Source organism: Crocodylus porosus, unplaced genomic scaffold, assembly GCF_001723895.1.
Source record: "Crocodylus porosus isolate Cpor-Errol unplaced genomic scaffold, CroPor_comp1, whole genome shotgun sequence".
NCBI classification, from domain to species: Eukaryota; Metazoa; Chordata; order Crocodylia; family Crocodylidae; genus Crocodylus; species Crocodylus porosus.
The window spans coordinates 16,402,648-16,425,030 of record NW_017728922.1 but is presented as its reverse complement, the minus strand read 5'-3'; the positions used below and the strand labels follow the sequence as shown (position 1 = coordinate 16,425,030).

Below are 22,383 nucleotides of genomic sequence, written 5' to 3'. Positions count from 1 at the left end.
GTTATTTATGTTTGCAAATGCTTTTCTCTTATCTGTTTTTATGCAAAAGACCCACATGAACAGATTAAACTGGATCTATAGGAAGGACTATCAAACATACAAAGTAAAGAGCTGAACAATGAGGGAAAATGTTTTATTTCCATTTTTAGTGTAACTGTAGTATTACTGAAGTAATGAAAGTAAGAAAGAGGGTTTAAAACAAAGGGTGATTTTGTTTTGTTTTAAGTTGACCTGTATGCTTCTCTGCAAGCCCTATGAGATGCTTAGGAGAAGCCATTCACCTTTCAGCCAGTAGAACCTGATCTCTCACTCAGCTTGCAAACTCAGTTTCTATTGATTTTTGCATGTTGAATGACTCCCAGATAAGTCCCTCAGTCTGTATTGCACTGCAAGAACAGCAAGGAAATTAGCTTTTGGCGACCCCCACACAATAGTATTGCATTTTTTTTCCTTTCAAACTGGCAGTTGTATAATCTGAAGACAGCTTGGCAAGTTTTGACTTTGTTTTTCTCTTTCTCTCTCTCTCAGACCCCATTAATAATATACCTCTTTCATTTCCTGATTGAATATGCTGAATTGGTGTTCATGGTAAGTGCTGCTTCAGCCTTTTTTTGTTTTTTAAAGTCCCAGGAATGCCCCTTTTCTAGGGCAAAATCCTGTGAGCAGTTGATTTTGCTCAGTTTCAGCAACTATCATTGACTTCCAGGAGACTTAAGGGTCATCATCATCTTATAACTCAAGCCTTAAATTAGCTCAAAAGTCATTCAGGAAGACAGATGTGTCTGTGCATATGTCATGTCTTTCTGTGCCCCTAAGTCGGGGTGGACAATTATTTCAGCTGGAGGGTCGCCTAATGAGTTTTGGTGAACTGTCAGGGGCCACAAGGGTAGCCCTGCCCCTGCCCCTGGTTGCCATCTTGCGACCAGACGTCCTGCCTCCTAACCCCCTAACTTTTGCCACCAGAAGTCCCTTCCCTTGCCCCCAGAAGTACTCCTTTTGGGAGGGGAGGGTTGCCATCTTGTAACCAGAAAAAAAACTAAATCATGTACTAAAAGTTAAACATCTACTATAACATATTTTAATATTATTACAAAAAAACCCTTTGTCATGATTTGTGTTTATGTAGTGTATATAGAGGTGATTGCATAATAGCTCAAAATAAAATCTTACTCTTGTATATTGTGTGTGGGGCAGTGTGTGTGCATGGTGGGGGGTGTGGGTGGAGGGGATTGTGTGGGGGTGGCTGTGTAGGGGGTATAAGGTATGTTGCAGGGGAGTGTGTAGTGTAGAGGGGTTGTGGGGGCAAGGTGTGGGTTGGTGGGGTGTGAAGGAGGGTGGGAGCTGTGGGGACCCCCACTCACACACTCCCTCCCCCCCACCCCATGGCATATAGCCCCTGCCACCAGCAGTACCAGCAGGTAGCAGGCCCTTGCAGTGCTCGTGGGTCTTGCAGGTACTGTTGTCCAGCAGTGCACAGCTTCAGCCAGAGCTGCACGTGGCAGCAAGGAGTGCAGCAGCCTGGCTTAGCTTTAGCATGCAGAGCTCCCTACAGCACACGTGCAGCTCCTGGCACTTGCCTGCCCGCTACTTCCTGGTGCAGTGCAGGGAGCTGCACGGGCTCCTTGCTCCTGTCGGCCCCAGCCCGTGCTCCCCACGCCTGCCCAGCTTCAGCTCCCCCGCTTCCCCCACTGCTTCCCTACTTGCTGCCCAGAGCAAGTGCTGCAGTAGGGCGATGGGGAAGAGCCACTGAACACGAGGGAAGCTGAGCAGGCCCTCTGGCGGCTGCAGCAGTAGCTCCACCCAGAAGATGCATGCTGGCTGGGTTGGGCCCTTCTGGGCACAAGGGTGGGAGCAAGGCATCTGGGCTGGGTGGGGTACAGTTAATTGGTGGGCATCTGCTGGCCAGATGAAATTGCCTGGTGTCTGAATCCAGCCCTTGAGCCAGATTCTGCCTGCCCCTGTCCTAAGTCTTCTAGACCCTCTTGGTTGGCCAAGTGTCACCTAGTAAGTAGATAAGGGACTTGCTGCAAATCTTTAAGGTTGCTTAAAGACATGAAAAATAAACAAAACAGTGCTTTATTTTAAACTTGGCATGCTCCTGTGCTGAGCTCATCCTGTTAGTTTGACCCAGCTCGCCCAGTGCTTGTATAAATCAGGTACTTCAGTGAGGCTCTTTGGCACTTTTATGTAATAGCTGATTGAATCAACTTTAGATAAAAGCACCAAAAAGCTCCGCTGAAGCACCCAATCTGTATGAACACTAGTGGCCCAAATTGAACTATCGTGTTTCCTCTTCCAGTAAAGTTAGGGGGTTGGTTGGTTGGCTGGTTGGGTGTTTTTTTGTTTTTTTCCACATCTGTCAGCTGCCTAAGTGACCTGAGAAGATAGGGAATGTATTGTGTTCTAAAGAAAAAAAAGGGACATGACCTTTGGTTCTGTTTCTAATGGAAATTGCGGCTGGAGAAAAATTTAGATATGGTACATTTGAGATTGTCCTTCTTGTGAAAAAAGAAATACATACATTAAGGAGGATCAAAACTTGTATGAACATGTCAGAATTAAAAATATCCACATCTACAGTCAGTGATTTTGTCTGTGCTGCTTAACGCACAGGTGCAAAAATCAGCCATGTAATGCATCTGCTGTTTGACTCAAAGTGGTCTCTGCCCTTAGTGCTGCTTTCTTGCACCTCTCACTAGTGCTAAAATCACTTGTATCGCACTTATGGTAACTGTTTTGAATAATTTTGCTGTGATCCCTAGACATAAGTCTGATGTTTTTCATTGTGTTAAGTGTTTTTAGTTGTACAGGCATTGTCCAACAAACTACCTCTCTGCTCAGCTAAATCTGTAGTTCCTTTACACTTTCAGTGGTGGGCAGCATGAGGAAAGACCTAACATACAATACATTCTTTTCTCTTCCAATCCTGATTTTTGGGGTTCTTAAAATTATTAATATCTCTGATACACCCACATGGGTATAAAGAACCAGGGTTAATTAGTTGACCATGGTTTAGGACTCACTTGGTCTTTAAAGATTTCCAACCTACTGCTACAGTTACTGATAATGCAAAGCACTGAATCAAAGTCCCAGTTTTCAACGGTGGTTGCCTTTGCCACTTTTTCATTATTTTATCCACCTGCCTGTCCTACCTTCTTTTCTTTAGATAACTGATGTGCTCACTGCTGTTGCCCTCTACTTGGCCATCCAGGACTTCAACAAAGTTGTGGTAAGCAGATTTTGCCACTTAGTTTGCTCAACAATTGCCCCATGTATGAAAATATGTGCAAAAGGGATCAGGTCAAGGTCTGTTCAGACAAAGAACTTTCAATACCTGCTGCTTAGAAAGGGATATGAAGTGTGATAAATAATGAAAATCAGGCAACGGGGGCACAGACCATGGGTGAACCCATGTGGGCCCTGTTATCTTCTGAAGGGGTGGATTTTAAGCATATTTGAGGTATTGTGGCATTGCTCAAATTACTGTAATGAATGTGAGCAGTGTAGTTTAAATATAGCTGCTTTTATCTGAAAGGACTTTGAAGTGTTTAAGAAGCTAACTGCACTTGGGTCAACTAAACCATCAGTGAAATGCAACCAACTCTAGGGTGAAACGTTGCAACTGCTTTACAGTGTACTGCAGTTGGTTGCAGCAACTCAGGACAAGAATTGAGAACTCTTGCTTTCAGCTGCAGTGGGAATTTTAGATGCACAGAATTTAATTACCAAAGTGTGAATTTGGTTGGGCTCTCAGTCTGAGCCCCTTTTCCTATAACAACTTAACCAATTTGTTAACTAGTTATTGGCCTGGTTGGCTGCAGACAGGTTTTGTGTCCATTCATGGCAAGGTTAATTCACAGACTGAAAAGGACATAATGATACTTTAGATAGATAATCTCTGCTCTCTGTGACAGTAGCAGTGTGCTTCCCACAGTCATGCAGAGGCATTGATTTAAAGGAAGGATGCTTCCATTTTCTTAAATGTCTGTGTCCTTTGGCAGGCTCCCATCCAAGTACGGATTTGGCCTTACCTTCCTTAGATGGTTTTGAAAATCCTGTTTCTCAGAAGGTACAAGGAAACTTTTTAGTAATTTAAATAATTCACAGAGATGGAAGCTGCCCTAGAAGGGAAGGAGCCCTGGTTCTGGGCTCCTGCCCCTGTAACTTTTCTGCATCTTGCATTTAATTTTCAGAGAATAAAACAGATAAATAGCAATGGGGCCAGTTCTGCAATGAAGGCAGAGGGTGGGGTAGAGCCCTGGCTCCCCCACCTTTTAAGTGAGGGGTCTATCTCATTGAGCCTCATGCTCAGTGTAGTAGACCTCCTGGCCTCTTATGTCTTCTCCGTTTGGCTCTCTAGTGGGCTAGCTTCAAGTGGAGGGCTGGAAAGTTTTCTGGCCAGTGCCTAGACTATGGCTTTGCAGTTAAAGCAAGTTGCTGTTAAGTGGAAAATGCAGGTTCAAATCCCTTCTTGGGCAAGGGGCTCTTGAGCCTATGTTTCCAATTCCCTGAGTAAATGCCCTAATCACTAGGCTTTGGGCAATTGTACATGTGCACAGGCAGTCCTAGCCACCTTCGCAGGTGGAAATAGTACATAAAAGCCATGTAAGTACATTTGTATTTGCATGGCTACATAAGTGGCATTTAGTGAGTAAAGGTGGAATAGGACTTGGCTGCTCATTTGTGTTTTGAGCACCATATCTCACCAATGTCTTTTTTTGGTTTGCAGAAATAGCCTACTCAGGCATTCAACCATGTTCTGTGGCTTCATGTAGAATGGCTTAGGTTGCTGAAAATCAGTACCAAAGGAGTTAAAATTAGGCTTATTAAATGAGACATTTTTTCATTAAGTGTAAGGGAGAAAGTATTTCTGTATAGAGACATGGTGGGATAGACAATGGCCCATGTGGATACCTACCATTCATTGCTCAATTATTACATCTGAAAGCAAGCACTCTCATGCTTTTCCCCATGCTCCCATCCCACTTTGGAAGAACACCTATAAAAATCTGCAAGATACCTCATTATCCTTCTGCTGACCCATCTTCAGAGCTCTACTTTGTTGTAGAGCCTAAACAAACTTGATAGGTTGGTGATGTGCTCAAGCATTGCTTACCATACTGATTTTCCTATTACCTTGTACTTGCCAATTTCCAGCTCTTTTCTTGTGCTTAGATTGCAAACGCTTTGGGAGAAGGACCATCTTTTTTGCTCTGAGTTTATACAGCACCCAGCACGGTGGAGCCCTGGTTTATGACTGGGGCTTCTAGGTGCTATTACAGTCATGCAAAAAAATAGTAAGATACAGTATATTTCTGTATCTGAGAAGTTTTGATTCTTCTTCTCTTGTTCAGTTTAAAAAGCAGAAACTCCTAATAGAACTTGATAAATATGCAGCAGATGTGGCTGAACTCATCCGGACACCCATAGAAATGCACTACATCCCCCTCAAGGTAGCACTGTTGTAAGTATTGCTTCTTTCAAGCAGATGCAAAATACTTAGGTTCCCAGTCCTCCTATGTTTTTATTGTGTTTAGGTGTTTCAGCCTTTCAGAGTTTTTCTTTTTCTAGCTTTGTATTTGCTCTTGGGTACACAAATGTACCAAATGTAGTATGTCCACGTTCTGTAATGGAAAGCTGATATTTCTGTTAACTTACACTGCACACAGTACAGAGAATTGGCTTCATCACAATAGAAGTGGATTGATAATGTACAATTACTAATATTACAGAGGAAAATATTTTCTCCATGGATGCAATAGCCTTCTTCTTTCATCAGAGTTGAGCCAGTACATTCAAAATGTCTTAGATGTGTTCCCCTTCTGGAGGAACCTTTTTTTGTGAAGTTCAGGAATAATTGAGCTACGTATTTTGTGGCCACAGCAGTTTGAAAACACTGAAGTCATTCTGATGCATAAAGTTTCTGAGAGCACTTCTAGCTTGTCAGCTTTAACGGCATCAAATGCAGTATTCATTCCATATGCTTTACATTCTGAAATAGCAAGACCTTAATTAAAACAAATGGCAGGTACTCAGATTTGAAAGAAACAGATCTGTTCTTGAGCTTTTGGATCTGAATAAATCAGATAAACCCTGTGTCTCATATTAAACAACTAAAAGGATTTTGTCTCTGATCTCCTTTTCCATTAATGTCCTTTGATCAGAGAAGGCTTTTCATAAAAGAGACATTTTTATTGATTTTTTTTTTTTCTTTTCTCATCATACATGATTTATATTAAGTCAGTAAATTCCTCCAGGGCAAGAAAGTATGTGTGTGGGGGGGGAGTTGTTGGGGTTTTATTTAATTGCAGATTATCTCATATTTTCATTACACACTTGATGCACAATGTCACCAAGGAATATTGGCATTAGATAATTAATATCTTGATGTAAGTACTATCTCTCTAGTATTTGAAGCAACTGTTAATTTTTCAGGCATTGAAAAATCTAGGCTTGGATTGAGAGAACCTAGGACTGGGATAAATATGATACCCTGAAGGAGATAAGGGCTTTGATTTTTTTCTAACTGTTGTTCTCATTATAGCAGCTGGTTTTGTTATAATGGAAGTTGATTGATCCATTGTCCTGCTTATTGAATCAATAATCTGAATGTTCCTTAGTGCTTTGGGATCCAGTTACATTAGGTCATTGCATCATTCATTTCACATTTTCACAGGAACCAGTGTCTTCAAAGATTTACATTGTGGTTATATTCTAAAAAGTGACTCTGGAAGGTAGTAATATGGGGTTCTGTGTTTGCTCTCTGTGATTCTAGTTCAGATAGGCTTACTTTTTAAGGAGAAAAAAAAGGGGTTATGTTTACCATTAAGTAGTCAGTTTTCAGGATAGGACTGTATTTTAAATGTGCTTTCTCCCTGCTGCCATCTCCTTTTTTACCATCATGATCCCCCACAATTGCCCATGTTCTTCAACATGAGGAAGACTTGATTTTTTTGCATCATACAAAGACCCCAAGTTCAGTTGAGTTGTTCTTTTGAGAGGAACATGTACATATTTAATGAATTTGAAAGGAGATGCCAGATCATTTCCCATTTATTTTAATATATCTCCTTTTGTCTTGGTATTTGCACTTTTTAATAGCATGAATGTAATTGAATTTTATTCTCTTTCAGTTATCTCTTAAATCCGTACACAGTGATGTCTTGTGTGGCAAAGTCCACTTGTGCCATCAACAATACCATTATTGCATTCTTCTTTTTGGCTACAATGAAAGGTAATACACTGGGAAAACTTGTCCCCTTTTGTGTCTTTAATGATTCAAACCTTGAGAGATTGTAAATGCGGTTAGTAGCTGATAAATAGGTTTAAGATAAAGATCTCAGCTAGTCCTACTACGAACTGGGTCAAAGCAATGTCAGAGGTCTTCTTGGAGTCGCAAATAAAAGGGGACTTCATAGGCAGACCAAGCTCTCCCATCCCGGTGTGCCTAAGATGTCTGGCCTGATCACTTCAGTTGGTGTGCCTAAGATGTCTGGCCTGATCACTTCAGTTACTCAAAGGACTGACTGCCTCCTTGGACAGCTTTGAATAGTTTTCTGTTTAGAAACAAATCAGCCTCTATATATTTTCTGTCTTATTTTCAGTGAGATGCAGGGCTCTGTTGCTTTCTCTTATATGTATTGTTAAAAGTATTTGCTTTCAAATAAACAGTCACCTGCTTCTGATAACAGCAAAGAGTGAGATGATAGAACCTTATTTGAAATCAGCCAGTTGTGGATTCATAAGTAGCAGCCTACTTAATTTGTAATTTTATGGAAACTCTGAAAACCAGGTTTGTCTACAAAATCAACTTTAAAAAAACTTAATAAAAATAAAATGCTGACTCCCCAGCAGGGCCACATGAAGGGCAGCCATCAGACAAGGTGGTGGCTATCCTCCTCTTCCCGTGCCAGGTCCTCTCCAGCAATCAGTGCTGAGGGGTGGGGCCAGCAGAGCACATCCAAGAAATAGCTGTAAAATTTGCTCTTTATGCTTTTCTTACGTGCTTGAAGCAGGAGGGTTTTTCATTTAAACTACACTTGCAAAAATAGACAGCCAAGGCCTGTTTGGGTGAATTGCTCTTCACTCATTCATCTATTCAGAGATGCACAAAGCTCAGCTGTAGCATGTCTGTGCCTCCAGAATGGATCAACTTTTAGTGTCGAACAACAAAGTGCTACAGACACATATTATGACTGAACTTAGTATCCATAAATTAGTCATTACCATAAAAATCCCAAAAAATCTTCCGGCTATACTTGCAGCATTTTTCTGCTAATGAGTTACTGATTTCTGGAAATGAAGACTTTGCCCACGAGCACGCCCCCCCCCCCCACACACACACACACTAACACTCAGTGAAACAGAGGCCATATGGGTTTCTGTCTATGAGACTTCAAATGTGTAAGTGAGAAGACTCTTTGTTTTAGAGATCCTACAACCTCTTCTTTCTCTCAGAGGCTGGAAATAGAGCTGAGAAGCTGATCTATTTCAATGAGGGTCATTATCCTAGAATGGGCGGGTGATTGGCACATTGGAGTCAAAACTGCTCTCTAATATCTTCTCTGTCACTAAGCTTGAGCAAGTTACGTAGACTAAATGTTCAAAAAGGGCCCGTGATCTGGTATGCTTTTCTTTTTTCAGTGTCCAGCTCGAATCACTTGAGCTTCATTTCTCTCCCATTTTTATTGGAATTGTGGGTGCTTGGCACTTCACTCAAATAATTGAGCAGCCAAAAATGGAAGCATTAAAAATGAAAGGTCACACTGAAAAGCTTGGCCATTCTTCTCTGTCCATTTAGTCTTTGTACCTGTAAAAAAAAAACGAGAAAAAGTGGGAGGTCTACTACTTCTCTGTCTCACCTGAGGACTGAAACTTGAGGCTTAAGTGGTGTGTGCGGAATGGGACATTCCAACAGAAACAGACTCTGTTAGCCACGGTGTTAACATAATGGCTGCTCGATGCATAAATGTCCCAGGTACATGCATTCATCTACATAAATAGCAACTGATATTCTCTCTCTCTCTGTCTAGACTTAGGGTTTATGAATCTTTCTCTAAGTAGATGGTAAGGTTTTAAACCAATTACATAAATTGCTCTTTCTTGCAGTTAGGTGTTGTCAGAGCCCTTCTCCTTTGCAAAACATAATGTAGAATGAAATGGACTGAAATAGTTATTTTTACCCTGGTGCTCTGAATACTGTGCATAGGGACTGTGCACAACTTTTGTATTTGACCAGTAGCGTCATATCTGAAGGACTGTTTGAATCTGACCTTCCCTCTGAGTTGCAGTCATTAAGTGAAATATGTTTGTTTCCTACAGGTAGTGCCTTCCTCAGTGCTATATTTCTGGCCTTAGCGACATACCAGTCACTGTATCCTCTCACCTTGTTTGCACCAGCACTTCTATATCTTCTACAGGTAAATACTCTCAAAAAGCAAGTCTGGTGGCTCTAACCTCTTATACATTGTATGAAAACATTTGCTGCTGCCCAACAGTGAAGAAAAAAATTCAGTGGCAGTTTCTCAAGATAAAAAAGCTTCATCCTTTCCCAGGACAATGGGTGTTTAATATGTTCCAGGGGCCACATGTGGAGGGAGAGAGGAAAACGAAAACACGTCTGCAAATTTGGTGTTCTGCCTGCCTAAACACACAAATGTGTGTGTGTGATGGATGACCAGCAGAGGGAGAATTTTGGAGCAGCAGTTTCTTCTGCACTGACCCAGCATCGCTGGCATAAGTTTTAAATGGTCCTTTTATCTGAGTCATGCTCAGAAATGCTCTGCTATTGGCAAAGATAACATGCGACCTGTCTCCCAGTGCTGAATGGAGTGTACTTGCGGCCCTTGAAAGCATCTGCTTTGCACTTCCACTCTCACTCCACCTCCGCTACCAGAGTGTTGATTGGATTCCACAAGGGTTTTAGAAGAAGATGATATCCTTAATTATTAGTGCAGCCCAAAGGCCCAGGAGATGAACACTGAGCTGGAAAATAGACAAACCCATCAGAAGACCAAGAGCCTCCTTCCAAAGTGTGGGGGGAGTTTGGGGGGAGTGAACCTGAGGCATCTCTTTGCTGGTGAAGGAAAAGAGATTTATGATTAGTTTCTGGAGAAATCTTACCAGGCTCTTTCTAGGGACTACCCTGTTACATCCTTCCCCAGGTTCCAGATAGCTGATGCCATTCTGTACATTTCCACTGACATGCCTCCCCATGTATGACTTCTACAGTGGATCTTGTTTTTTCTGTTTCCTGATGCACATTTCCAATTCAAAAAAAGAAAATGTAGAAGTATCACTTTTATGCTTACCCTTCTTCCCCCAACCATCAAATATAAATGTCTTCCATTTTCCTCCAAAACATCCTGGGAATTGCATCGCTGCTGTAGATCTTTGCAGTAGTGGAACATGTAGGTAATCGATGCTACTTGTTAAATCTGAAAGGAGACTCTCCTTCAGCTTGGGCAGCTGTTAACTACACCAGAGTAGTATGAACTAACTCTCCCTCTCCCTCTCCCTCTGCCTCTCCCTCAAATTGAATAATTTCATGCCAGGAGCAATGCATAAGCAGAGTGTTTTGCAGTTGTGGTGACAAGGGATGATATATGAATGCATAATTTGCCTTTGGATTTATAAGGGAACTTTTAAAAGGATTTGGAGCTGCCAAAATACATTCTGCTTATCAGGATTTGTAGATGAACTCCCTTGCTTTCCTTGGGAAGCGCTGCATAGGATTAAAAGGCTACTTTCTTGCATTTTCTAATCTGCTGTGTCCAAGGCTTCTGTGTAAATTGGCACGAAATATCCAAAAAGCTCTCTGGTCTTAAGCTTGCTGCGGTTCAGAAGGGTGGAGCCTCTCCAAGTTGCAGCTACTTGTCTGTATTGTCTTTTGGAACTGTGCAGCAGGATGGACAGAGCAACCCTTGGTGCAAAAGGGAGAGGCAGCATCACAAATTCAGAGCACTGGGTTTTGTGGAGTTTCTGTAGGAGGCGGCTCATGTTTTCAAGCCTGCTTGCCTAGTAGGATGCATAGCTACTGATACTGCACATGTGATGAGGGCATTTCAGGCACAGACAGCTGGTTTTATGGTGGTTGAATGTAAAACTGCCTGGCCTTTGGGCACAGTCTTGAAAATATTGGACAGTGTCTGTGATGATTTCATTGGTCAGGCATATGAGGACCGTGTGTGAAAAAGCTCCTTCCACCATAGTGGTGCCGGTATTTGTTGCTTTCACTTGTCAGCATAAAAGGTAGATCTTGACATTCAACCTTTTGTGTGGCTTTCTAATTGACATGCAGTGTCTCCTGATTTCTGTTACATTTCCAGCGTCAGTTCATACCAGTGAAACTGAAAAGCAAAGGCTTCTGGATCTACACCACGCAATACGCGGCATTGTATCTGTGCAGTCTGGTGGTGATAATCTGCCTCTCATTCTTCCTTCTCAGTTCCTGGGATTTTATCCCATCTGTTTATGGGTTCATGTAAGTATAATTTATTAAGTTTCTTTTTGGCTCTGTTCAACCTCTGTGCTGTGGGTTATGCACAGACAGAGCTTCATTGCAATCTCAGAAATGAAACCAAAACAACACATACACATAACCCAAGTTCCCAAGTTTTAGTTAGCAAGGTGCAAAAATGTTTTTTTAGTTAGCAAGGTGTTAAAATGTTTTAACCCAGCTGCAGATAATGTATGTCTTGGTGTAGCTAAATTGACCACTAGGTGTCACTCATACTACACAGGAATAAAACTGCAAGTAATCATATCTGGCTATATAAAAATAAATCCTCAAGAGTTGTTTATGAAAAGCTTAGAGCCACTTGAGAAAATATGGACAATAATGGCCTATAAATGTCTTATGTAACACTGGGGTTCAGTGAATGACTTGTAGCCTGTTAGATATTCTGGACCAGTTACAGGTATGGTCTAGAGTTGTATACTGCTGCAGTGGGCAATCTTGGCTTCCCCAAAAGGTTAAAGTACGGCTGGAAGTACTACACAAAAGCAGATTCTAATCTAATTGCTATGGTTATGGTTTTTATTTTGGGCAAAGCAGATATTTAGAAGAGTGATTCCATTTCCTTTTTTTCCCTCTTTATGGTTTCTTCCTTCACATCTAAGACACATCTCCTTCATCTAGTAGCACACAGGGCACCTATATATGTGGGGGGGGCATGAGGTGGATACTTTAATTAGAGCAGCTCTCGGGAGTGCCTGTCATCTCATGTATTCAGCATCCCACATTTCAAAATGGCAGCAGGGTCATTTTAATTAAAGTTTGTTGAACGAGCTTTAGTTAAAGCACCCCACCGGCATTTTGAAATATGAGACGCTGAATACATGGAATGCTGGAGCATTCTGATTAGAGCACTCCAGCGGACTCGGATTTTAATTTGAGAAGGAAAACAGAGTTCCTCATTTAATTGAGTCTGCTCTGACATGTTCTGATTAAAACGTGTTGGAGCATGTGTAAAAGTGCCCACAATGACTAAATAATGAAAGGAGCAAGTAAGTCAAAAAACAACCACTTTAAAAAGTTACCTTGATTTTTTTCTTTTTAATTTTCAGCCTTTCCGTTCCAGATTTGACTCCCAATATTGGACTTTTCTGGTACTTCTTTGCAGAAATGTTTGAGCATTTCAGTCTGTTCTTCGTGTGTGTATTTCAGATCAATGTCTTCTTCTACACCATTCCCTTGGCAGTGAAGCTAAAGTAAGTAAGCTCATTTTCTGTCCCTTTGTCTCTGAACTGTCAGCCTGTATGCTTGCTGACATTCTGTCTCTGGTGGTGGGAGTGAGAATGATAGAGGATTTGGGGGACTGGATTTTCTTTTCCTGACATATTTGCTGCACCAAAAGGCTTCAAGATTTAAAACCTAACCAGCCATTATCTGTTCAAGGGGAGATCCCTGTGAGTCAGAATGAGACATCCAGGTCTGAGAGGGTGAAGAAGAACAAAATTAGATAGGTGTGTCCGTCCTTCCATCACATTTCCCAGAGCTGCTTTACTCTCCTTTCAGGAAGGGGGTGTGTATTACATTTCTGGTGTGTTGGAAGAGTACCTCATAATGTTTAAAAGCTCTGTATGGTCAGTATGTGTTTGTTTACTTGTTCCTACTTTTTGTAATGAAATAGTTTTTATAGTGGAGCATATCCCTTCATGTAATACTCTCATGCAGAAGATTATTGGAGTACCTATAATATTGCAGGGGGCAGTGATTTCAGTGATCAGAGCAAGGGACTTGGTGCCATGACCTTGGATTATTTCTGATTCTACTATATGTCCAAAGGCGATTTGCTTTCCTTCCCAGTGCCTAAATTTCCCCTTATAGAAACAAGAATAAGGACATTGCCTCCAAGAGAATGGTGCTCAAGTGTGAGATTTAGTCCTGTGTAGGCTTGAGAGCTCTTTCTTGTACTTCCCACCATTCTCCTCCTCTCCCAAGAGTGCATCATCCTTGTCTCTTCTGTTTGAGCTTTACAGACTGTTTCACTGCCTTATGGGCAGTTTTCTGAGAAGGTAGCAGGTGAGTGTTCCCTTCCTCCTCTGGAGGAGCTTTGCTGTGCTCTCCCTGTCCATGTGTCTGAAAGTACCATATGGTGACAGGCACTCATGTGGTTTCAGTATAAGGAAACACCTTTATATCTCCTGGGTCTAAGATGTCAGCATCACTGCTGGGCCTGAAGACTAGCTTTCCCAACAGACTCCCATAGTAAACATGACTTCTCCAGGTTATTTTACAGCATCCTGGTTCCTTCCTTATTGTCCAAAATAGCTGCAGTGGAATTTTTATTCACAGCTGCCTGGGAATGCTGTTTGTATATCGGGGTCCTTCTCATAAAAGGAAGTTGGTCTGGTTAGATAGTTGTTTTTTGAGGTGGATCTTAATGTGAGTTTGACGGTAAAACACCAAAAGCTTTGAAGTCCTTCTGTGAAAAAGTAAAGTAAAGATTCAAGGAATTCTTCCATTCTCTATGAAGACAGTCCAGTGCCTGTCTGGACTTGAGGGGACTCTTGTGCCTGGGGTCTGGGGTACACAAACAAGGTACCATTGGATACATGGGGGGCAGGGATTTATATTACATCACTAGCTCTGTCGTAACTGCTGGCATCCATTAAGGATAAGTTACTGTGGGTTAGCTTTTATTTACAGTGGGATAAGAGTAAATCCCTGTTCATGTTTCCCTTCCTGTAAGGTGTGTGTTTGTATAGAACTGGGTAAATGCATGAAGCAGTGGGATTTGGGGCAAAAGTCTTTCAAAAGTAAAGCAGAACTGAGTGATCTTCTCATCAGTACAACATTGAACAGCTCCAGAAGGAAATGGACACACAGTGAGCTGCCTGTGGAAGTGTATACAGCATGCATGTATTAGGCCTGTGCGAAGAGGGAAGTATTCGATTTGATTCGGCTGATTCAGAGGACAGCAATTCGATTTGGAGATTCGGATCGCTGTCCTGAATCAATGCAGCTGAATCAGCATCAGAAGATTGCATGCTGATTTAGATTGGCCAGGGAGAGGCAGGCACAGCTGGGTGGATGCAGGTTCTCCTGCAGCTCCTTTTAGCTGTGCCTGCCTCTCCCCAGGTGGGGGGAGCAGCAAGAGAAGCCCCCATGGCTGCCCTGCCCAACCCCAGCCTTGTCCCAGCACCTAAAAAAATAATAATAATTTTTAAAAAAGCCCCGCACTCACTGGCTGCAGCAACGGCTGTTGGGGCCTCTGAGGCCTTGTGGTGCAGGGCAGCAGGGATTGCTCCACCTCACTTGGCTGAGTGGTGCCAGGCTCTGGCTGATGCATGAAGCTGCCCCAGCTCCTTGACAGCACGTAGTACCCTGCCAAGCCACACTGAGCCATGGGGCAGCTGCTGTGTGGGTGCCAGGTTGGGGGGAAGGGTGATCCCTACTGCCCCGTGCTTCACAGGAGGGCTCTGCCATGAGCACCCACAGGCCCAATCACCACTCCTGCAGCCGGTGAGTGCGGAACTTTAAAATAAAGTGTGGGAGCGTGGGCTTTGCCCTGCCACAGCTTGTTAGCCAGCACAAGAAATACAGCATGCGGGCATGGCATTGCTGGGAACAGGGGCTATGCCCTGCTGCTGCTTGCTCCCGTCAGCCCAGAGTGAGTTGAGCCCGCATCCTGCCTGCCCCGGCTAGGCAAGCAGCAGAATGGCAGAGCCCCTGCTTCCAGCACTGCTGTACCCACATCCCCCACCCTGCTTCCTCAGTAGCATGACCTCCACCCTGGCTGGGCAGCTTGTCCCAGCCCCAATCCCTCCCTCCCTCACACCACTCCCCTCCCCCCTCCCCCAACCCCAGCAGACTTACCAGCTGGAGACAGCTGTGTCAGCTGCCTGTTTAGTCTATGGCCAAGTCTCTGAAGCGGCCAAAACTTTTCCAAAGCTTTTCCGAATCAATTCAGATGCTTCGAATTGATTCAGCACTTTTAATTGGTCTCCCAATTTGATTCAAAGATTCAGTCCTCGAATTGGGCTGAATCTTCTCCGAATCGAATCAGCTACCGAAGCGTCACACGGCCCTGGTATGTATCCACATGGTGGTGCATATAGCATGCAAATACATTTTGATACATGCAGCTGAGCACTCTGAGAGATTTGCTGGGGACACCAGAACAATAAAGTGAAAACTTCCATGACTTTTTCTTGGATAATGTCAGCATGTCCCTGCAACTTGTTTACATCAGGTTTGAGACACAAATGGTGCTCTTTCAGTGCCTCCACCATCCAGTGACTGTCTGTTTCTTTCCCCTCTAGGGAACACCCCATCTTCTTCATGTTTGTTCAGATTGCCATCATTTCTATCTTCAAATCCTACCCCACTGTGGGAGACATAGCACTGTACATGGCTTTCCTTCCAGTCTGGAGCCACCTCTACAGATGTAAGTTCTGTGTGTTCGGTTCTGCCCCATGGGCAATCTTGCTCCACTTGGTGGTGGTTGGCATGTCCAAGGTGGGGCATTTAAGCATTAACTTGCATCATCAAATGAAACCCTGTGACTTTGCCTCTGGAATACAACTATATGCTTCAAGAAGCACTGTCTTTTTGGTTTGGTCAGCTGGACGGAAAGGAAGTCGAATTGCAGGTTGCATCATGAAGTGTCTTTGAGGGCAAGGGGAATAGATGAGTTGTAAATCACTCTCCCTCACTTCTCTCCACAGTGTGATATGAGGATTAGTTGCTTGTTTGTTAAAATCCCCTGAGATCCTTGCACAAAGGGTGCCTGAGAGCAAAGTAGTTTTGTTTTATGGACATACAGTTCAACCACCTTTTGAATGAGGCTCAGGTGCATCTAATTCCAGTTTAAGGCTCTGCTAATTTAGACACCATTCCTAAAACAGTCAGGTCACCTGGCCCTCCACTGGCATTCTAACCCCATCATTCACAGCTGCATCTTGCTGTGTGTACAGTAATCTGGTAAGAATGTATACCAACTGGATTGAGCCTTTGTTCTTGCTTCTAGCTGGGCCAGACCAAAAGAAGCCTTCCAAGCCCTTGTGCAGCGGACTTAGTTTAATTGCCATGGTAGCTTATTGCTGTTCTTCCTGGACTCAAATTGCAGGGCATACCATGCCAGAATGACTGTAGCTGCAGTGTGTCATGTCAGCAGGAATTTAATAAGCCTGGCAGTGTGACATTCCAGGAAGATTTGCCTCGCTTCCTGGAGTGACTGGTTTGAGGGTGACTTCTGCAATCACTCCAGTCCTGTCAAGCAGCACTCTGGATTGTCTCAGCCCATCTCCTATCTAGTTATGGTCCCACTTTTAGTTAAGTGATATAAGCTGTTACATATAAGGGGTCTAAGCAAAGCTGGATATGTAGACATCTCTAGCTTTGGTTTCTACTGGCTTCTGATAACCAAGCCAAACTTCTGGTTTAAAGGTCTCACTCCCTGGTCTCATCTTTCCTGTAATGATTTTTCAGTCACTTCCAATTTTCCATTCATTAAAAATTAGAGCTAACCCAAAGCCATGAAACAAGAGAAAGAACAAAGGCTGTCCTATAGTCAAGTTTATATTTAAAATGGCCTTTCACTGGGTCCTTGTTATAGAACTATCCAGAGAATCATGAGGCATTTTACCTCCTTTGAGAGTAGCTGTCTTACTGGTTCACATTAACTTCTGATGAGGACAAAAATGCTTTGATAATACAACCGAGTAACCCTGTGGTTTAGACCTGATCTCTCGGGTCACTCTTGAGACATCCAGGTTCGCCCCAGGTAATCTGGTAGTTCCAAGCAGACACTGGCATGGCATCATAGAAGGAATAAATTTCTTTCAAGGCTTTGCATCCTTCTAGCATCCTATTGGTTTTATTAAACAAGGAACGAACATATTAAATGGTATTTAACGTATTACAAGAAAGAATTGGTTGTACTGTGGCAGGACAATATCATTAGCATCTTTGGTTCCAGGGTAATCAGAGGACTTTTGGGGAGCTTTCAGTAATTTCGGCTCTCCTGTAGGCAAGCACAGCAACCAGTGTGTTGGGTGAGCTGTAATACCATTTTAACAGGGAAAGCTACAATGGCTTTCTGGAAGGAGGCCTCCTCTAGCTTTTAAATCTGTAACAGTTGCAGCACTTCTGGACAGGGAGGTGTCCGATTTCTTCTCCAACTAGCACACACCAAGACAGACTGTACCTTATGCTGGCCACACTCTTACTTGCCCAGGCACACTTGTTTCTCAAGAGACTTTGCCCATGTGGTATCCTGAAGTCTGATGTTTGCCATTTTGATGCCTCATCTTCATACAGCATTCTGAAATTGCTTAAAAGACATGATGTCACTTTTTTCTCCTACCACTCGCTCTCCATCTTCATTTTTCTTTAGGTTACAAGTTTGGCAAAGGTCTGAACTGACTCTGAGGCCTGCTGCTGCTATTAGGGTTCTCCTCAAAGCTGCTTGGTTCTGCTTGGTGGAGGTGGGCTAGGGGAGATGCATACCTGACAGTCTGCTTTAGTCAGGAGAAAGGACCTGAGGCAGAAGGACCTTGCTGTAATACCCAAGCCCAGCTGTTTCAAAGCAGTCAATTCCCATGTTCCCCCTCCATTTCCTTTGTGATACTTGGTGATTTTGGAAGGTTCCCTGCAACAGTTGGACACCAGAGAATCATCTGGGGTGGATTCTTAAAGGGACAGATGAAGGGGGCTTTGGACAGACTATGCCCCAGCTGCTGCTTGGAGGACCCCTGCTTTTCCTGTTGTCAGAGCAGCACTTGTTTAAAATCTGGAAGTGGAGGCAGGAGTTGCAAGTGAGGGAATTCATCAAATATTATATGGGCACAAAGTATTGGTTTTAAAGGAAAATGCCACTTGGCTTATTATAGGACCTAATAGGAGGATTATTGCAAGTGTTTATCATTTTGAAAGGTCAGAGTGCTAGCAAGAAGCACCCTCTATACTGCTGGAAGGTGCTGTAGACATGCTGAGATGGCTCATTGGATAGCATGAGGTCAGCAGCTCGTTAGCATGTCCACTCCATTGTTCTAACCCTCTTTTTTTTTTTTTTTTTTTTCCTGCAGTCCTCCGGAACATCTTCATCCTTTCCTGCATGCTTATCGTCTGCTCCCTTCTGTTCCCGGTTCTGTGGCATCTCTGGATTTATGCAGGAAGTGCCAATTCCAACTTTTATTATGCCATCACACTGACGTTCAATGTTGGACAGGTTAGTAATGTGAAGTGATGGGGCAACACTTGGGCTGAACTGTGGTTAGATGACTGTCGAATCACTAATATCTGGTGCAGACATTGACCATTGTAGCAAGTTTCTTGACTTTCCTTGGTACAGGTGAATTTCACACTGCCAAAGAGTTGGTTCTGAGCACAGGAATGAGAAGTAGAACTATCCTATCTGATTATTCAAACCATGTCTTAATATTCTGCCCAGTTTTGCTGTAAATACAGTCTGTTGCTTGATTGAAGAAGAAAGGTTGTGGATACTCGGTATGGAAGCTGGCAGACCAATAAAACCAGCCATGGCTTACAGTAAGTTAATGTCCTACAGAGAAAAGGTAGTACACAAAATCACCCAGATAATCTTCCTTGCTTCTCTTAAGCCTGAAGTCTTCAAAATGCCTTGCTCTTGTGAACATCAGTGGAATAGGAAGTGCTGAGTTCTTCAAAGGATCAGGATCCTTGTCCACAGTTTCTGCTACCTCTGATAATTTGTTTTTCTTTAAGCTAACGTTTACTGGCAACAGATCTTCACTGAGCCCCACATCGAATTGAATGTTCTTTTCATGTTTAAATATAGAGAATTTCTAACAGTGCGTGTGCTTCACTTTGAGTTTGTATTCAGAGCCTGGAATTACAGAGACAGGCTTACTATGGGAATGGAAGTTAGCCACTGGTGCATTGAAAACACTGTAGATTTATAAAGGGGGAAACTCCTGGTCATTTAAAGCAGACATTCAATGAGAAATACTGATGGTTCAGGTATAATGAGGTAGAAGAGTCTAAAGATACAGATTAAAGGCTAACAGCAAAAATAAGGAACAGCTGTTAATTTTTTTTGGTTTGTTTTTTAACTAAGTGCCATGCTAATGTCTAGAAGAAGGAGAACTGTGATTTCAGGTAACATGCTCCCTGTTGAACTACATCACTTCAGATCTTTGTAGCATCTTTGTTCAGCTTTTCACAAAATACTTTCCTCATCCCAGAATCGCCGGGAACCAATCCCTATTGCATTAGGCAGCATCTTTTTTCTTTTTGAAAGAAGTCTGCAGACCGGCTATCAAAAATAAAGTGAAATGTAGTGATATGGCAGCTTTGCTGTTAGTCATCACATAGTGCTAGAAGTAAAAATGTGAAATGTTCACAGCATGATATATAAAAAGCACAGATTTGACTTTCTCCTATATGCAGTTCGCACCCTTTATAACAACCTGTAAAAGAGTGTACAAAAATCAAGGCATGTTGGTTCCAAGGCTTGGCCAAATTGAAAGACGTTTGGGTGGAAGAGGACATGGTTTTGGTTTTGGCTCTGCCTCTGACAATAACTTTGAGGAAGTTGCTCCCTTTCTTTTTACCTCAGTTTTCCCCTCAGTAAAATGGGAATAATACCTATCGCTCAGGTAAGATTATTAATTATGATGACTGACTATTAATTAAACGTGCAAAGCACTTTGTGATTCCAGATGGGTGGTGCAAAAAACACACAGAGAAATAGTATTGTATGCCACCATGCAGGATCAGCCATAGAGCTGGATACCACAAACACTTTTTTTTGACAAAAAAGAATTGCTCTGAGCTGCAGTATCTTGGATAGATGAGGAACTTCTTTCCATTAGATTTGTGAACGGTGCCTGAGCCTGGCATTTCATTTCTTTTTTATTAAAGGTGCCAGAAATTGAACTGGAATGTATTGGTTTGGATCAGACAGCGTTTTGTTTGATTTGGTACATGCATTTTTCAGCTCTTCTTTTCACTGAGGAAAGTAGTTTTCATTTTGGTTCAGTCTGAATCGGGAGGGGGGCGGGGTTTAATGGTGGACACACACCAAACCATTTGTTACTACACAGGTGTAGTCATTGGGTCAAAGACAGGTAGCAGCGACCCACGTAAAATGACTTCTTTCTTTCTTTCTGGTGGGTGTGGGGGATGCAATACAATGTCAGGGCACCTTCTGGAGTTCACCAGTGCATCTAGAGGCCAGACACTGGAAGGAATGTGTAGACCAGGAGTGACCAGCCCGGGGCTCATGTGCCACAAGTGCCATAGGCAGCCTTTGTGCATGGCACAAAGCAAACTGGGGAAGGGACCAGCAGCACAGTGGCAGATAAGGCAGGAAGTAGACAGCAGGGCAGCAGATTAGGCAGGGAGCACAGAAGAGGAGCAGAAAACAGAGCTCCAGATCCAGCACTGGAAAGGGATTTGGGGTGACATTCAGGGAAGAAACGGGGCTAATTTCATAGATTTCATAGACATTAGGACTAGAAGGGACCTTGGAAGATCATCGAGTCCAGCCCCTTGCCCAAAGGTCAGGAAGTCAGCTGGGGTCATAGGATCCCAGCAAGATAAACATCCAATTTGCTCTTGAAGGTTTCAGTGTAGGTGCTTGAACCACCTCCAATGGCAGGCTGTTCCAGACCGTGGGGGCTCGGACAGTAAAGAAATTCTTCCTTGTGTCCAGCCTGAAACGGTCTTGTAGTAGTTTATGATGGGGTTGAGCGGTCATCCCTTGGGGCGCTCTGGTGAACAAACGTTCCCACAGATCCTGGTGGTCACCCCTGATAAACTTATAGGTAGCCATCAGATCACCCCTGAGCCTGCACTTTTTCAGGCTAAAGAGCCCCATAGCTCTCAGCCTGTCATCATAAGGTCTGTTTTCCTGACCTCTGCTCATGCGTGTGGCTCTTCTCTGGACTCTCTCAAGCTTCTCCACATCTTTTTTGAATTGTGGGCCGCAAAACTGGATGCAGTTCTCCAGCTGCAGCCTCACCAAGGCCAAGACAGGGGGAGAAGGACATCCTGAGATTTGCTTGAGAAGCATCTATGGGTGCAAGCCAGCATTTTGGCTGCTTTACTAGCCGCAGCATCACATTGCAGGCTCATGTTCAACTTGTGGTCAACGATGACCCCCAAGTCTCTTTCTTCCGTAGTACTAGCCAGCGTAGCACTGCCGAGCCTATAAGCGTGCTGCAGGATTTTCCTCCCAAGGTGGAGAACCTTTTATTTTTCAGTGTTAAACACCATCAGGTTCTCGTCTGCTCATTTACTGAGCCTGTCCAGGTCAGCCTGGATCCACCCTCCTGTCTTCTGGCGTGGATGCTTTGCCCCACAGTTTGGTGTCATCGGCGAACTTGGTCAGTCCGCTCCTGACTCCAATGTCCACATCATTAATGAAGATGTTGAACAAATGGGTCCAAGGACAGAACCTTGGGGGACCCCACTGGTCACAGGGCACCATGATGAGTGACTGCCATCAATTACTACCCTCTTGGTCTGACCATGGAGCCAATTTCCCAGCCAGCGGATCATGGTGGACCCAAGGCCACAATTGGCCAGTTTCACCAAGAGGTGATTGTGGGATACCAGATTGAAGGCTTTTTTGAAGTCGAGATATATGACATCAATCTCTTCTCTGTTGTCCAGGTGACAGGTCACCTGGTCATAGAAGGAAATGAGATTGGTCAAGCAAGACCTACCCGCAACAAACCCATGCTGGCTATCCCTAGGATGTTGGCTTTGGCCAGTCCATCAAGGATGGCCTCTTTAATAAACTTTTCTAAGATCTTCCCTGGGATAGATGTCAGGCTGATGGGCCTATAGTTAGCCAGATCCACTTTCCTCATTGGCCTTCTTCCAGTCTTCGGGCACTACACCAGAGCGCCAGGATTTTTCAAAGATCTGTGCCAGGGGCTGGGCTATGA

The 22,383-nt window shown here is 43.4% G+C and overlaps 1 protein-coding gene across 1 annotated transcript in view; it reads left to right on the top strand.

The window, feature by feature from the left end:
• Window positions 1–22,383, top strand: part of PIGU (phosphatidylinositol glycan anchor biosynthesis class U) — a 48,794-nt gene that overhangs the window by 8,323 nt on the left and 18,088 nt on the right. Inside the window, exons 3-11 of the mRNA XM_019539734.1 lie at window positions 529–588; window positions 3,167–3,229; window positions 5,355–5,464; window positions 7,134–7,234; window positions 9,322–9,419; window positions 11,328–11,482; window positions 12,568–12,711; window positions 15,769–15,893; window positions 18,535–18,677. Of these exons, the coding sequence (XP_019395279.1) occupies window positions 529–588; window positions 3,167–3,229; window positions 5,355–5,464; window positions 7,134–7,234; window positions 9,322–9,419; window positions 11,328–11,482; window positions 12,568–12,711; window positions 15,769–15,893; window positions 18,535–18,677 (999 nt within the window). The remainder of the gene's footprint in view (window positions 1–528; window positions 589–3,166; window positions 3,230–5,354; window positions 5,465–7,133; window positions 7,235–9,321; window positions 9,420–11,327; window positions 11,483–12,567; window positions 12,712–15,768; window positions 15,894–18,534; window positions 18,678–22,383) is intronic.